A 16,053-nucleotide genomic window follows, 5' to 3' on the forward strand; every position below is an offset into this window, starting at 1 on the left:
AATCGCTTCCTCCTACCTACGAAGACCTTATGCTCGAACTCAAAGACCGCTGTGACCGCGAGAAAAATGTTATTATTGTGGGTATTAGTGAAATATGTAACAAAAACTTTGCTGCCCGGCGCACTCATGATGACAACGAGACATTTAATGTTATTAAAACCTTATCTGAACAATGCCCAAAACCGATGAAAACTATACGTCTTGGAAAATATATCCCTGGGAAGATTAGGCCTCTAAAAGTGTGTTTCGATTCGCCTGCCGTTCCAAAACAGTTACTACGAAATAAATCGAAACTGCCCGACAGCTTTCGTATGTATGCTGACCAAACTCCATCTCAGAAGACATTTTTGAATCAACTTTCATTAGAGTTGCAAAAAAGAAAAGAAAGTGGGGAAACCGACCTTATTATTAAGTATGTGCAGGGAGTACCTAAAATTATAAAATCAAAAAACGATTAATCAGTACTGTTCACTGTGAATTAACGAAGTATTCGACCAGTATAGGTAGCAACTACGTCTCACACAATTTAATACAAAAATATGAAGATTTACCTGCAAATTCAAAGTCATTAAAATTTTTCTATGCTAACCTACGAAGTATTAGAAAGCCAGGCAAGTTTGAAGAAATCCAATGTATACTGAAATCAGTGCCGAAATCACTCCATGTTCTTGTTTTTACCGAGACTTGGCTTAGATCTGACCAAGATGCTTGTCAATTCCAACTACCGTGCTATACACACATTTACAACTACAGGACAACTAGTAAAGGTGGAGGGGTATCAATTTACCTACATAATAGCATTACATATGACATAACAGAGAATCTAACAGAGACTGGAAATCATTACCTTTGGATATACTTACCTAAATATGCCCTTAATATAGGCGGAATATATAAACCTGGCGAGTCAAACGTAAATAATTTTTTAGAAACATATTCCTTGCAGTTACAAAAACGTAACAGAACAATATTGTTTGGCGATTTCAACCTAGACCTCTTAAGCACCAATACCAACATTGTAAGCTACACAAGAACTATAGAAGAAGCTGGTTATGACATAATAAATAAAATTGATAAAAAATACTGTACTCGTGAAACATCTACAACTAAAACCATCTTGGATCATGTTTGTACTAATTTGAAAAATAACACCCTTACGATGTCAATTGTAGAATCGTCTTTATCCGATCACAAACAATTATACGTAGAAGTATACAGATGTGCGCCACAAGAACTTCAGCGGGTTCAGTATACTGCTCTTGATTACGACGGCTTACAAAAGAGTTCTTCAGAAACTAAACCACCTATAAATGAAAATTTTGAATGTATAGATAACTATATAAAACAACAAATAAAACAGAACCAAATAGTGAAGAACAAAGTACTAAATCTGCCACAGAAGGATTGGATTAATAAAGATATAATTAAAGCGATAGACCGACGTAACACTGTCTGGAAAAGCTTAAAAGAAAATAGCAAAAATGAAGATTTATTAAGCAAATATAACCTTGAAAAATTAAGTGTGAAAGAATTGATTAAGGACTCTCAAAAAACGTACTACACTGAGGAATTTAAAAAATGTTTTAATAAACCTAAAAAGATGTGGGACTTAATCAATACTTTAGCTGTAAATAAAATCAAAAATAACTGTGCACCCCCAAAATTGAGCACTTCATCTGGCACTATTACAGATGGAGATAAAATTTGTCAAACATTTAATGATTTCTTTTTAACTGTAGGTACAGAACTAGCTAACAACATTCCACATAAATATCATGCACATTTAATTCATACTCTTATGTACAAAGAATCTTATCATCATGATATAACTTTAAGTGAATTCGAGCCATGTAGTCCTAATGAAGTAAAAAACATTATCAACAACTTAGACAGCAATACAAGTGCGGGTATCGATGGAATCACCTCAAAAGCCTTGAAATGCCTTAAAAATGTAATTGCCTCAAGTCTCGCAAATTGTATTAACAAGTGTCTCACAGACGGGGTTTTTCCTGATAGCTTGAAAATTGCAAAAGTCACTCCAATCCATAAGGCTGGGTCAAAATCCGATCCCAGCAATTACAGACCCATATCAGTATTGCCCGTAGTCTCTAAAGTTTTTGAAAGAGTTATATATAACAGATTAAATAAATATTTAAATGAAAAAAACTTTTTGATTGAACAGCAATATGGGTTTAGGCCAAAATCCAATACAATATGTGCAGCAATTGACGTAGTTACAAAAATAAAAACTAATATAGATAGAAATCATGTGTGCTTAGGAGTGTTTATAGACCTAAAAAAAGCATTCGATACTGTAAGCCACCCAAAGCTCTTACAAAAACTAGCTAACATCGGGGATCTTGGGACTGCACTAACCGTTTTTGCCTCTTATTTCAATAATCGTAAACAAATAGTACAAATATCTAAAAATAAAAGCAATTCTCAATTAGTTACTTGCGGTGTTCCTCAGGGCTCGATTTTAGGACCATTACTTTTCCTTATATATGTTAATAACATAATAAATCTTAACCTATCAGGACAGCTAACCCTCTATGCAGATGATACGTGCCTATTTTACTTTGCACACTCTATTCATGAAGCAATTGCACAAGCTCAAAGTGATTTAGACAAATTAAGTCAATTTTTCTTGTATAATCTTTTAACAATCAACACTACTAAAACATCTTACATGATATTCAAAGCTAAAAATAAAAAAATTCTAGATTTTAACCCACTTACAATCAACAACATTAAAATTCAAAGATCTCACGCAGAAAAATATTTAGGCCTAGTAATAGATGACAAGTTGATTTGGGACTCTCATATTGATCAACAAATTTCAAAATTAACATCACTAACAGGTGTCTTACGAAGAATATCGAATTGCATTCCGTACAAAGTAAGAAACACTATCTACAACGCTCTAGCAAAGCCACATTTGGAATACTTAATAGAAATATGGGGAACTGCTGCACAGACACATCTTAACAAATTACAACGCACACAAAACAAATTAATCAAGACACTATTTCATTACAACTTTTACACACCAACAAAAGATCTTTACACTAAAACAAAACTATTCAATATCACGCAACTATACACATACAATACCTGTCTCATAATTAAAAAAATCATGACCAACACACTACATTCTACTATAACATTTAAGCATAGGACTAACAAACTCAATCTCAGGAATAAATATAAAATCAATATATGGCGACCACGAACAAAAACCTATGGAAATAAAAACATATTATGTGAGGGTGCTCAGTTATATAACAATCTGCCAAACTCCATTAAGGAGTTAAACAACATAAAAGCATTCAAGAAATCGATTAAATCCTACATCCTCACAAACTTGGACAAAATATTGAAAAAACAATGTAATTAAAATTTTGTTACAATAATGCATGCTGTCTGCAAAAATGACGATATGTTAACTCTAAGTTAAGTGAACAGTACGTTCTTTTTTGGAGAAATAAATATCTTTAAACCGAAATATCACGTGTCTCAAACGGTGAAGGAAAAACATCGTGAGAAAACCAGCACACCAGATAATTTTCTTAATTCTCTGCGTGTGTGAAGCCTGTCAATCCGCATTGGACCAGCATGGTGGACAATTGGCCTAACCCCTCATTCTGAGAGGAGCCTCGAACTCAGCAGCGAGCGAATATAGGTTGATAATGATGATGAAAAAAAAAGTTTCGAACTTGGCAAAATTGATAAACCTATTGCATTTAGCTAACAAAAGTCATTGAGAAAAATAAAAACTGTTAGGTTTTAAGTTTTATTATTAAAAGCAAAATCCATATCCCATAAATATATTAATCCATTCTAGTCTTGACGTGTTTCTCGGTGATTTTGTCCTTTTCAATGATGTAGACAACAGCGCCCCAACCGGAGATCGCGTCGCGGTCTGCCGCGTTTACTAGAGCCTGGAAAATAATATCTGGTTGGTAATTTTATTAACGTTCGCTGCGGTACGTGGTCAGTTGACCTCTTACATCTAGTGACTTCAAGAGTTCGAGGTTGATGGACCTCGCACCTCACCACACAAAGTTTTAGGTCCAAAAACCTCGTACTGCACCAGATGATAATACAGAAAAATCAATGCCGCAGCAAACATGTTACAAATGTGTGTTGTGACAAAGTAAAAATTAGTTGTTTATAAGCATTTTTGAAACGTCAGGTAATAATATTAGATAATGGTGATAATAATTGGTTAAAAATTAAATTCACGAGGGTTCCAAACACCCCTTGGTCCAAAAAGACCCCACAACAAACTCAGTCAGGGCTTTTTCTTTTGTTTGAAACCAAAAGGGGTGTGGATTCTCATCCTCCTAACAAATTAGCCCACTTCCATCTTAGACTGCATCATCACTTACCATCAGGTGAGATTGTAGTCAAGGGCTAATTTGTAAAGAATAAAAAAATACAACATAGCATTAATTTTGACTGAAAAACGAAAAATAAATATAATATCTAAATAAAACCAACATACCTGTGAAATGGTTTCAAACAGCTCATCTGGTGATAGATTTGGCTCCCACAGAGCTTCACACATACCATACAGCTGATCTGTGCACGTGCCTGATACTACAAAGTCTTCAGGCTCATTTGGACAACCAATCTGAAAATACAGATATTATCATCATTTAGACTATAGTATTTAGACCAGGCTCTGTGAGGTATAGAGTGTGCATAATTCGAGGACCACATTCATAATTTTGCATGTTGTTTGTTGAATACAAGTTCTTAACTTACAAATTTGAAAATATAAGGACTTTTGTTCTTAGGCGAATCACTTACTTCCAGATTTTATCCTTCAAAGAGATTCCAAGTAAAAAATGTTTTAAATATTTACCAAGTCCATATTGCAGACATAAGGTTTATTGTCAATGGGGTCTAGACCAGCAACGACAGGCTCAATGAAGTAGGGTCCAAAACGCCTCTCATACAGCAGGTTTGACAGCATCGCTGAGAATGTGTTGGGCCTCATTATTCTGTTCTCCTTAAGCTCATAGAGATTCATTCTGGAAACAAATGTTGATGTTACTTAATAAAATGTTGTTTTTTGAAGTGTATCACACACTTGACTTGCGGAGGAAGCTGATGAATGCAATACAAAAGTGCAATCAGGCGAGGCGAGACAGTCTTAATGTCTGTTCGCCTTGTCTGGCAATAGCTAAAGAAATTTGACTTCAGTTATGTGGTCCAATGCAAACTTGTTTTTTTTATACATTAAGAAGTTTATTAATAGTAATCTTGTTACTAACTGATTCAACTTGAAACTTGCATAATCACTAGAGGTATTCTCTAAAAACTTAGGGTAGCTCAAATGGCAATGGAAAGGAAACCAGTAGGAGTCACACCTAGGGAGAGGAAAACTTACAAATGGCTAAAAAAAAACGTAGTAAAAAGTTCTCTAATGTGCAAAGGATGGGAAATCTAAAATAGCAGTGGGTAGGTTATATTATAACAGAAAAAATATTATACTATATTGGAGCAAGACCATTTTAGAATTATGACGAGTGACCAGTGGGAAGACCACAATTGAGGTGGAATTTACCTGAATTTAAGCCTCTGATAAACAGTCTGGGTGTCAGTTGCTAATCCTGGGAGCCCTACATACAGTGTGGGGCCCATTTGAAACACTTTCGGGAAGTTTGCCGATATTGTCTGGGCTTGGATACCGTAGCGCTTATCTGTAGCGATCGCCACACAGTCTTTACCCTTCATTGCCACCACTGCACCTCCATTGTACGCCAAAATAGACTAAAACATGAATTAGTGTTTTTGTTTCAATTATCTCGTATTTTCTCTTTCTCGGTTTAAAGTGTTACTTTCTATATTAAAATACATTGAAAGCATAGTTAAGTGTATAAGAACTAGAGAATAATGATGAAAACAGAAAATATTTAGCAGAAATACGCTTGGTAATGACGCTATCATAACCAAAGCCGGCGTTTGGTTTAAAATAAAATAATTAGCAATTAATACACTTAAAGACTAAACGACTTACCATTTTCACTGCTTTTAAAGTGATGTTATAAGAATATAATAATTACTTTTCAACTCGAAAATTCTATTTTCTTTTCTGTTCGAATTCAAACTTCAATGGCGAAAATGACATATCATTCGCCATAGACATAGACTAATGACCACGGACTAAAAATATACGTTCCGTTTTCGCTTTTTTTACAGATTAAATAATCTAGATGATTTTCCATAGAGTTCGGCTAATAAAAGAAGAGAATAAAATCGCCCGCCAAATTTAAAAAAATCGGAGTAAATTCTCAAAACTATAGTGCAAATGTTGGAATAACTAAGTTTAATATGTGTATGTATTCACAAACAAAACAATAATTGAACAATAAAAACTGTTTAAATATATTTTTTTTAAATTGACAGGCGATTTCAGTTTCTATTTTCACTAGCCAAACTAATTTAGCAAATATTTTTTTAGTCTATGTATGATGAAAAATGGGGGGTAAATTATGAAGAAAATTATAAAAAAAACGTTCACAATATTTATTTTACTTAAATTGCGCAAGGGCCTTTGTGTACATATCTAAGCGCGCGGTCATGTTGAAGTTCCATTTATCTTTTATTTGCCGACACAAATTCAAATCAACTTCTACAATGAGCAATCCATCCTTATCCTTTGATAGACCAGGAGTTCTTGATCCATCAGGAGCTGTTACATAACTAGAACCATAATAAGTTCTCGATTTCTTCTCATTTTGAACGTAAAACTCTTCATTACCAACCCGGTTAATGCTGCAAGTAAAATAACTGTTGGCAATAGCAGCATTTCTAGCTTCGATACCCCAAAACGTTTCTCCAAATTCCGCTATAGTAGCTGATGGATTGAAAACTATGTCAGCTCCGTTAATGGCAAACATTAACCAATTTAATGCTTGATGGCGTCCATAGCAAATGTTTACTGCAATTTTTCCATACTTTGTTTCAAAAACTGGGTGGCCGGTGTCGCCAGGAGCATAATATGAGGTTTCACTAAAACTTCCAACACTGGGTAAATGATTTTTGCGATGTTTTCCCATATAGTTACCCATTTCATCAATGATAACCGCAGTGTTCCACCACACGCCGTCTTCATCCTTTTCCAGAATTGGGGAGACAATGACCATTTCATGCTTTTTTGCCAACTTACTAAGAAATAAGGTACTAGGACCATCAGAGGGTGATTCGACGAACTCCGCCCATCTTTCTTTTTCTCGCGTGCAAAGAAAAAACGGCATTGTCCATGCTTCTTGTAAACAAATTATGCGGACATTTTCAGAAGAGGCTACATCGATTATCTTTTCAATTTTATCGAATATCGCTTGCCTTTGTTCACATATTGGGCTATCAGTAGGTAAAGCAATGGAATGCTGAATTAATCCTAACCTCAAAATATTAGGTTTTCTAACCTCTTCTTTTGCTGCGCTAAATGAGTAGCCCGCCACATCAAAATTATTTCTTGCACTTACTTCAATTGTTGATTCCAAAAGTTTTAACTTACAATGATCTTCTCTTCCGTAGTAAATCTTGTTGAATTGTTTTAATTGTTCAGGTTTTAAACGTTCTTTAATTATATTATCAAGATTGTACATATTGTTTTTGCGGAACGTGTTACGTTAGTTGATCAAATAATTACGTAAGGCGCTGGTAGTAAATATTGGATCTGTAGGTATCTTGTACTTATTGATTTATTCAAAGATACGTTCGAGCTTGATGTACGGACCGAGAATGTGTCGTCTCGCCTCGTCATTTACATATTAATAAGGATTTGTAATATCGAGTATAATTATTTACAAATAATGTTTTTACAGTTAAAATTTTTTTCGGAGATTACCTACGTAGAATCGGTTTATTTGCTCAATAGGAGTAGAAACTTATCTCGAAGATTTAAATCATAAATTACTCTCACCTACATACCGTTTGATAAATTACTTAATAAGTACCTATTAGCAGACTAAAGATATTAGAACTTACAAAAGTAGGTACCTCAGGCTAGTATTTACCTACCTACTTCTAAATTCCGGCCTGTCAGCAAATAAGTAGGTACCAAGGTACCATAACAGAACTGAGTGTAAATATCTACTTATAAGTTTAATTTCTTCTTCATCGCAAGTGTTTAATTAATAATTTTAAATGTACAAAGTATTGTGTATAAATCTTTACAAAGTCATTATACCCCAAGTTTACATTTCGGGTTGCGTGTATCAACAACGATAAACCAAATATTTTTCTCAAAGCAAGTTTAACTTATCACTAGGGCTAAGGTCATCGGGATCTTGTAACTAACAGACACAAACAGTTTTAAATGCATCCAGTATAACCGGTGTGACTATTTAAAGGCGCGATCGATCGAGAACGATCAGTCGTCGACACCAACTCCATAGCGGCCGGTAATCTATCACCATGGACGGGGAAACGCACAGCCTTGAAGCTATTATTAACAACAACCTTAGTAGCAAAGATCTAGACGAGTTCAACAGAATATACTATGGACGCAAGAATCATTTGGAAATCAAGCTAAAAGACTCTTCGCTTGTTGCTGCGAAAGACAACGATTTCGATGTTGCTGCTTATGCATTCCCTGCTAAGAAAGAATCTACCAGACCTCCGAGGATTGTCAAGGTAGGCGTCATCCAACACTCGATCGCCGCACCAACAGACCGTCCTATTATCGAGCAGAAAAATGCGATACTCGCAAAAGTGAAGAAGATAATCGACGTCGCAGGACAAGAAGGTGTCAATATCCTCTGCTTCCAAGAACTTTGGAACATGCCTTTCGCTTTCTGCACTCGAGAGAAAGTACCTTGGTGCGAGTTTGCCGAATCAGCAGAAGACGGCCCGACTACCCGCTTCCTCCGGGAGCTGGCTATCAAATATGCGATGGTTATAGTTTCTTCGATCCTCGAGAGAGATGAGAAACACGCCGATATTTTGTGGAACACCGCTGTCGTGATTAGCGATACAGGCAACGTTATTGGCAAGCATCGCAAGAACCACATTCCGAGGGTGGGTGATTTCAACGAATCCAACTACTACATGGAAGGCAACACCGGGCATCCAGTTTTTGCGACCCGTTACGGCAAGATCGCGGTCAACATCTGCTTCGGACGTCACCACGTTCTAAATTGGATGATGTTCGGCCAAAATGGCGCGGAGATTGTGTTCAATCCATCCGCAACTATTGCTGCTGAGGCTGGCAGTGAGTATATGTGGAATGTTGAAGCAAGAAACGCAGCGATTACCAACTGCTACTTCACAGCTGCTATAAACAGAGTCGGATATGAGGAGTTCCCTAATGAGTTTACGTCAGCTGACGGCAAGCCTGCGCATAAAGACTTGGGACTTTTCTACGGCTCAAGTTATTTCACTGGACCGGACGGTGTCAGATGCCCAGGTCTATCGCGTACAAGGGATGGTCTTCTCATCGCTGAAATGGACTTGAATATGAACAGACAGATTAGAGATCGTCGCTGCTATTACATGACCCAACGCTTGGACATGTATGTCGACAGTCTGAAGAAGGTTCTCGATTTGGATTTCAAACCCCAAGTTGTTCACGAAAATGAGAAGTAAGAAGATGAATAATAGTTGAGGTATAACTTTAAGTTGTTAAGCATCCAGTAAATTGTTAATATTAATTTTTATAATTATCTAAAAATAAACATTCCTTGTATTTTAATTTTTTTTCCTATTATAAATTCATTATCATAGATCACTCTTGATTTCAATCAACATATACGAGTAGGTACTTTAATTGTATAATTATAAATAATAAAATAACCAGTCTGAATTAAGGTACCTATATTTTAAGGTAGGAATGAAAAGAGACTAAATTTTCGTCACTTTTTTCTGCAGTCTCTATAGCGATTTTTCTGACTTTAGAAATACACGACTTTAGCTTATCGTACCTATTCTCCGAGGCATGTGAATGGCACACATCCAATCTTCTCAACTGTGGGCTATTGAGAATTAGAAGAACTAAAGAGAAAGAAAAACTCGACCTAGGAGTTAAACCAAGACTCTCGACGTATAACATAGACTAATCACTAAGCCAACGGGGCAGTGAAATACTCTTTATAATCTAAACTAGTGAATGCACTGCAGTCTCACCCGCGTAGTTTCTGTTCCCATGAGAATACGGGAATAAAATATAGCCTCTATGACACTCGATTGGTAAAAACAATTTCAAAATCGGTTCAGTAGATCCAGAGATTACTTTACCTCTATAATCTACATCACGAAATCTTGAAAACTGCTTGACTTACAAGCATGAAATTTGGCAGCATAGTCAGCAAAGAACTGATTTTGCGGTACGGCGGGATTAAGGAGGTCTAAGGGCAGACGAAGTCGCGTGCGTCCGCTAGTATTAGTATGATGAACCATATGTGATGACATCCGGCTTTATCTCTATACCTACTTACTAATCAAGCCATTGACTCATTACCACACAAGTCGTTTGAACTTAATTATTATAAGTTATCTTATTCAATATCCTTTGCTTATAACACATTGTCAGACTTTATTATACCTACGGCTCACTATTGAGCCTGATTCTCCTTTTTGAATGAGAGGGGTTAGGCTAATAGTCAACCACGCTGGTCGAATGCGGATTAGCAGACTTCACACACGTAGAAAATTAAGTAAATTCTTAGGTATGCAGGTTTCCTCTCGATGTTTTTCCTTGACTGTTTGAGACAGGTAATATTTCATTTCTTAAAATGCTTAATAATAATAGGTATGTTATTGTGCAAGATGTTTCTTAGAAAAGATTATAGATGTTATAATACGCAGTTAGTAAATTGCAGATGGTATGTAAATCTAGATACACCAGTAGGTGCGGTAGTCTAGACTGCACATTGCAATTGGTTATGTAAACAGTTGCAGTTCGCATACCAATTGATAAAGCAGGGAATTAATTGAATAAGTTATACAATTAAATACTTTAAGTGGGCGGTGAAACATTAGAGACGTTGATAGAATAACAGGTATGTTTATAACCTATTTCAAGTTTAAATAGGTACGCGAAACCTCGGTGTAAAGACAGGCTTCAAATCTCAGAGGTCTTGGGTTCTGTTTTCCCTCGGTCTTTTACAATGAGAATTACCCTTTATAGAACAAGCTGAACAAGGGAATATCGAATATTGTCGTCATTAAAAACAATAAAAAAAAACAAATAGAGAATGCGAATGGTCGAGGCACGAGCAGTACTATCTATACCTACTTATAATAAATCTGTAGAGAGGTCAATTCTGTACATTTTTTATTTATTTATTATTATTATTTAACAAACAACACATTGAAATTAAGCCTAACCATAGTGCAACACAAACCACAGTTAGTTCTACTGTGCACTGGTTATTATTGCATACAATAAATACAATATTTAGGAACAAACAGAACATTATTAACAAACAGAAGAGGATAAATAAACAGATTAACAAACAGAAGAGGATAAATACCAAGAATAATCATTGTAGTCACTTTTTTTTAACTACCCAAAAAAAAGTGTGAGTGAACCGGTGCTGCGACGCTACACAGGCTGTCCCAAAAAATAATTCTTTAGTTTCCGCTTATGTACGTTCGTGAGTATATTGGTATCTTTTAGAAGATTCTTTACCGCATCCGGAAAATCGTTAAAGATTGTTGGAACAATATATTCCAGCCTTCTCTTACCATACCCATTTATGAAGTTCGGTACATACAATTTACATTTTTTTGAACTTCTTAGTTGTTTATTGTATGTAATTTCCTTCAGTTTAGGTTTTATTTGAAGGTACTGCTCTGTTATTATGGAATATTTTGTTTTTACGTCTATTGGCATTAATTTACAGTAATTAAATAAGACATGATAATCATTTCTATATTGTTGTTTTATTTTTTTAGGTACAATGGTTTTTAAAAGGCGTAGTTGAATTTGATATATTTGATTAATATTACTTTTATACGTAAGACCACAACTACTCAATCCATATGATATTATTGATTCACCTAGTGCTTTGTACATCATTAGTAAGGTGGAAAATGGAACTTTGTTATTGATCAATGATAGTTTAGCTAGGAGAGCACGAAGCTTATCGCACACATAATTAATGTGTTCTTTCCATTGAAGACGATCATCGATAATTAATCCTAGGTATCGTTGACTGGAGACCGTCTCAACGGAAGCACAACTACAAATATTAGATGTCCGTTTTGTAAAATATTGAAATATATTTCCAAAATAACAGGGGGTGATTAGTGATCGATACTGATGCCAAAAATGCAATCAGTAAAATTTTTGTCTGTCTGTCTGTCTGTATGTTCTTTATAAAAACAAAAACTACTGGACGGATTTTAACGAAACTTGGCACAATTATTTAACATACTTCTGGGCAGGTTATAGTATACTTTTCATTACGCTACGATCAATAGGAGCAGAGCAGTGAAGAGAAATGTTGAGAAAACGGGAGAAGTTACTCATTTTTTTAAGCTTCCGTTGCGTGTACAGCCTTAATGGTTAAAGCTACATAAAAATCATGTATGACGGAAATGTTCTCCTTAAAATTAGCTATAAAAACACAACAGAATATATATGTCTATTTTTTATGGTTGACTCACAATAACACATGTAACTCCCGATAGCTTAGCAGTTCGGAGCTTTCTAATTATATTTGTCTACTGTTATGTTTATAACACTCATCACTCTTCCCTAATAAGAAAGTTAACATTATTACCTAATCAATAAAAAAAGAATCATAAAAATCGGTAAAGAAACACCAAAGTTATACATGAAATACGCTAAGCCATCGCGCGTGAATACTAATTTATGCTTTAAGGACGTTAAACATTATTTTTGTGTAACGGTTGCCGCGCTCGACGCGACTTGCGGTGGGAGGAATAAATAAAGAAGTACAGCCTTATTGAGTAGGGTAGGGGTAGGGGGGGTTAGGGTAGTGGTAGGGTAGGGGCAGGGTTGGGATAGGGTAGGGTAGGGGTAGGGTAGAGGTAGGTTAGGATAGGGGTAGTTGAAAGTTTACAACGACTTTCACGCGGACGAAGTCGCGGGCGTCCGCTAGTATCGAAATAAGTTTTCGTTTTATTTTTAAGTAAGATGCTGTAACAAAATTACAGACGTAAATCTCGATATACTCTTTTTTATTTTAAAAACCTGTGAATAATCTCTATCATACCTTATGCAAAGTAAAATAGTATGGAAGAAGTGTTTTTTACGGAATTATACAAATGCCTTCTGTTCCAACAAAATATGTATTCGTAAACAAAGTGTTTTGATATTAATTTTTTTGTGAGTTTGATAAGAGTCTGCTGCCTTATCATATTTTTTGAACAACAACATTATAGACTGTTAAAAACAATTTTCAGCAATGTATTTACCTCTATTATCAGTTTAAGTAATCTCAGTTTTGTTTATGTCTGCTAGCTGAGTTCTCTGGCGGTAATATTCGATTTCAGAATAATACTTAATTAAGTTAATTAATACTTACTTATTTATTTTTAACTAGCGGACGCCCGCGACTTCGTCCGCCTCCTTAATCCAGTCCTTACGTATCGCTGTAAAAATGGAGTAGGTAACTTCTTCCGTTTTTCCATCATTTCCCTTCACTGCTCTGCTCCTATTGATCGTAGCTTGATGAAAAGTATATTATAACCTGCCCAGGAGTATGAAGAATAATTGTACCAAGTGTCGTTAAAATCTGTCGAGAAGTTTTTGTTTCTATAACGAACATACAGACAGACAAAAATATTACTGATTGGATTTATGGAATCAGTAGGTATCGATCACTAATCACCCCCTGATAGTTATTTTGGAAATATATTTCATGTACAGAATTGACCTCAGACCTCTACAGATTTATTTTAGGTTAGCATGATTCTGAAAAACCAAGAATAAATCAAAATCACCGATTTCACTATTTAACTCTGGCACAAAAAGAGGTATAAACTAAAAGCCCGCAGAACTCGAGCGTGAATTATAGTTTCACTATAATTTTCTCACTCCCGGCGAGAGATGTCGCTAATGTGTCGTTTTCGGATGTCGCGCCATCTAGTCATCGTGAGCGCAAACTTACGAGGGTAGTTTGTTACGATTTTATTGCTTAGGGGATAGAGGTTGGTTTTATGTGGCGAATTGTGGGGTAAGTTTGTAACAGTCTTCTAGGGCTCTTGTGGAGTGTTACAGCCCGTGACATCCATTACAATAATGATGTGTTTTTCTGTAGGGTTGCGAATTTTTTATTTAGATATATATGGAATTTTAACTACTTCGTCAGTCCAGTAGTTGGTCTGTGCGGCTTCCGACCATGAGGTCCTCGAGTATTTTCAAGTACTACGTCGGAGATGAAGGCTTTTATTAATTCCAAGAAATTTTCAGTATCGGCCTGTCCAGTAAGAGTACATTACTTAATGGAGATTTTGTTTAAAGGTGGTTTTCACTTGGCACCTCCAGTGCATTGGCGACCTGCCACGCGATCTTGTGCCTTTAAGTTTTTCCACTACTTTACGGTGGTCTATGGATGTACCTTCTCGGCATGTGATATGTCCAATGAGTGAGAATACGATCTTGAACGATGTAAGAAAGTCTGGGTGTGATGCCCCGTTCCTGGAGAATCAAAACGGATGCGGTACTGTATCCAGGTTATGCCAAACATTCTTCACCAGCACCACATTTTTACATTGTTTACTTTCTTTTTATAATACTCTCTCAGAGTAGCTACACGTCTCAGTAACGTAAAGTTATTTGGGAAACAATAATGACCTGACTGTTACTTTTTACATGGCGACCCCCCTCGGTTGTATCCAGTAAGTTCCCGTTTCCGTGAGAATGCGGGGATAAAATATAGCGTATGATACTCACAAATAACGTGGCTTTCTAATGGTAAAAGAATTTCCAATCTCAGTAGATCAAGATATTACCCTCTACAACACCACAAGATTTACCTCTTTATAATATTAGTATAGATTTGTATTACAAACATTTAACTTTACCTAGGAATAAATACGTCTAAATATTAATTGATTATGAAACACGACTAAAACTCACGTGATATTAGGCCGGAGTATGCCCGACTAGTTTCGAACCCATACGGGGCCCTTAGTCATGAGCTGGTTCTTGCATCGCGGCACGATCCAAACTCTAAACATATAAATTGCGTCGCTGCTGCCTTTTGACGGCCTCCGTGGTGCAGTGGTATGCGCGGTGAATTTACAAGATGGAGGTCCTGGGTTCGATCCCCGGCTGAGCCGATTGAGGTTTTCTTAATTGGTCCAGGTGTGGCTGGTGAGAGGCTTCGGCCGTGGCTAGTTACCACCCTACCGACAAAGACGTACCGCCAAGCGATTTAGCGTTCCGGTACGATGTCGTGTAGAAACCGAAAGGAGTGTGGATTTTCATTCTCCGCCTAACAAGTTAGCCCACTTCCGTCTTAGACTGCATCATTACTTACCATCAGGTGATATTGTAGTCAAGGGCTAACTTGTAAAAAAATAAAAAAAATAAACTTTTATAAATTACATTGTTGGCAGCCCTAGCAACAACTGGGTCGATTGCGGCCGGAAGTCACCGGAGCGATCCACACTTCACTAATGTACCAACCCTGTCTGTGTCCCTGATAGCTGCTTTCAAATTCTTTCATTGCGTTTTAGATGCTATAGTGCTTCAAGTTATACAGCTTAATTGTCTTTATATCGATCTGATGATAAAAATGGCTAAATTGGTATTACATAATATTTTCAATTGGTTAAATTCGTACCTACTATCTATGAATTACCAGGGGCGTAGCTAGCGCCGTATCTGCCTTATAAATGATACAGGGCCCCCGAGCAACAGGGGCCCCTTACGTGTGAAAACAAAAATTTTTAAAATGTAGGTAATCTACAATCTCTTTTTGTCCCTGGTTAACCAAGCGTGTGCCCAAAAGTTGGAAAAATCTTTCATAGTTAAGTCACTGTCATTTTTATTTTAAACGAGCATTTTTGTTTCTTTTTGAGAAATCTTAACCTTTCATTTGGGCCCCTAACTAATTTTGA

At 36.2% G+C, this 16,053-nt stretch overlaps 3 protein-coding genes across 3 annotated transcripts; 1 reads left to right on the forward strand and 2 right to left on the reverse strand.

Annotated features, from left to right (window-relative positions):
* Positions 1-3,779: 3,779 nt before the first annotated feature.
* LOC112049479 (proteasome subunit beta type-3) lies at positions 3,780-6,186 on the reverse strand. Its single transcript, XM_024087356.2, has 5 exons — positions 6,029-6,186; positions 5,576-5,781; positions 4,871-5,039; positions 4,508-4,636; positions 3,780-3,941 (listed from the first exon to the last, which is right to left on the reverse strand). The coding sequence occupies exons 1-5, from the start codon at positions 6,029-6,031 to the stop codon at positions 3,831-3,833; spliced, it is 618 nt and encodes a 205-aa protein (XP_023943124.1). The 5' UTR covers positions 6,032-6,186; the 3' UTR covers positions 3,780-3,830.
* Positions 6,187-6,525: 339 nt separating this feature from the next.
* Positions 6,526-8,221, reverse strand: LOC112049478 (beta-ureidopropionase-like). Its single transcript, XM_052886493.1, has one exon. It carries the CDS (start codon positions 7,620-7,622, stop codon positions 6,543-6,545), a length of 1,080 nt encoding a protein of 359 aa, XP_052742453.1. The 5' UTR covers positions 7,623-8,221; the 3' UTR covers positions 6,526-6,542.
* Positions 8,222-8,366: 145 nt separating this feature from the next.
* LOC112049477 (beta-ureidopropionase-like) lies at positions 8,367-9,709 on the forward strand. The gene has a single exon (XM_052886492.1). It carries the CDS (start codon positions 8,434-8,436, stop codon positions 9,601-9,603), a length of 1,170 nt encoding a protein of 389 aa, XP_052742452.1. The 5' UTR covers positions 8,367-8,433; the 3' UTR covers positions 9,604-9,709.
* The last annotated feature ends 6,344 nt before the right edge of the window (positions 9,710-16,053 follow it).

The sequence above is a fragment of the Bicyclus anynana genome, chromosome 17 (genome assembly GCF_947172395.1).
Source record: "Bicyclus anynana chromosome 17, ilBicAnyn1.1, whole genome shotgun sequence".
NCBI lineage: Eukaryota > Metazoa > Arthropoda > Insecta > Lepidoptera > Nymphalidae > Bicyclus > Bicyclus anynana.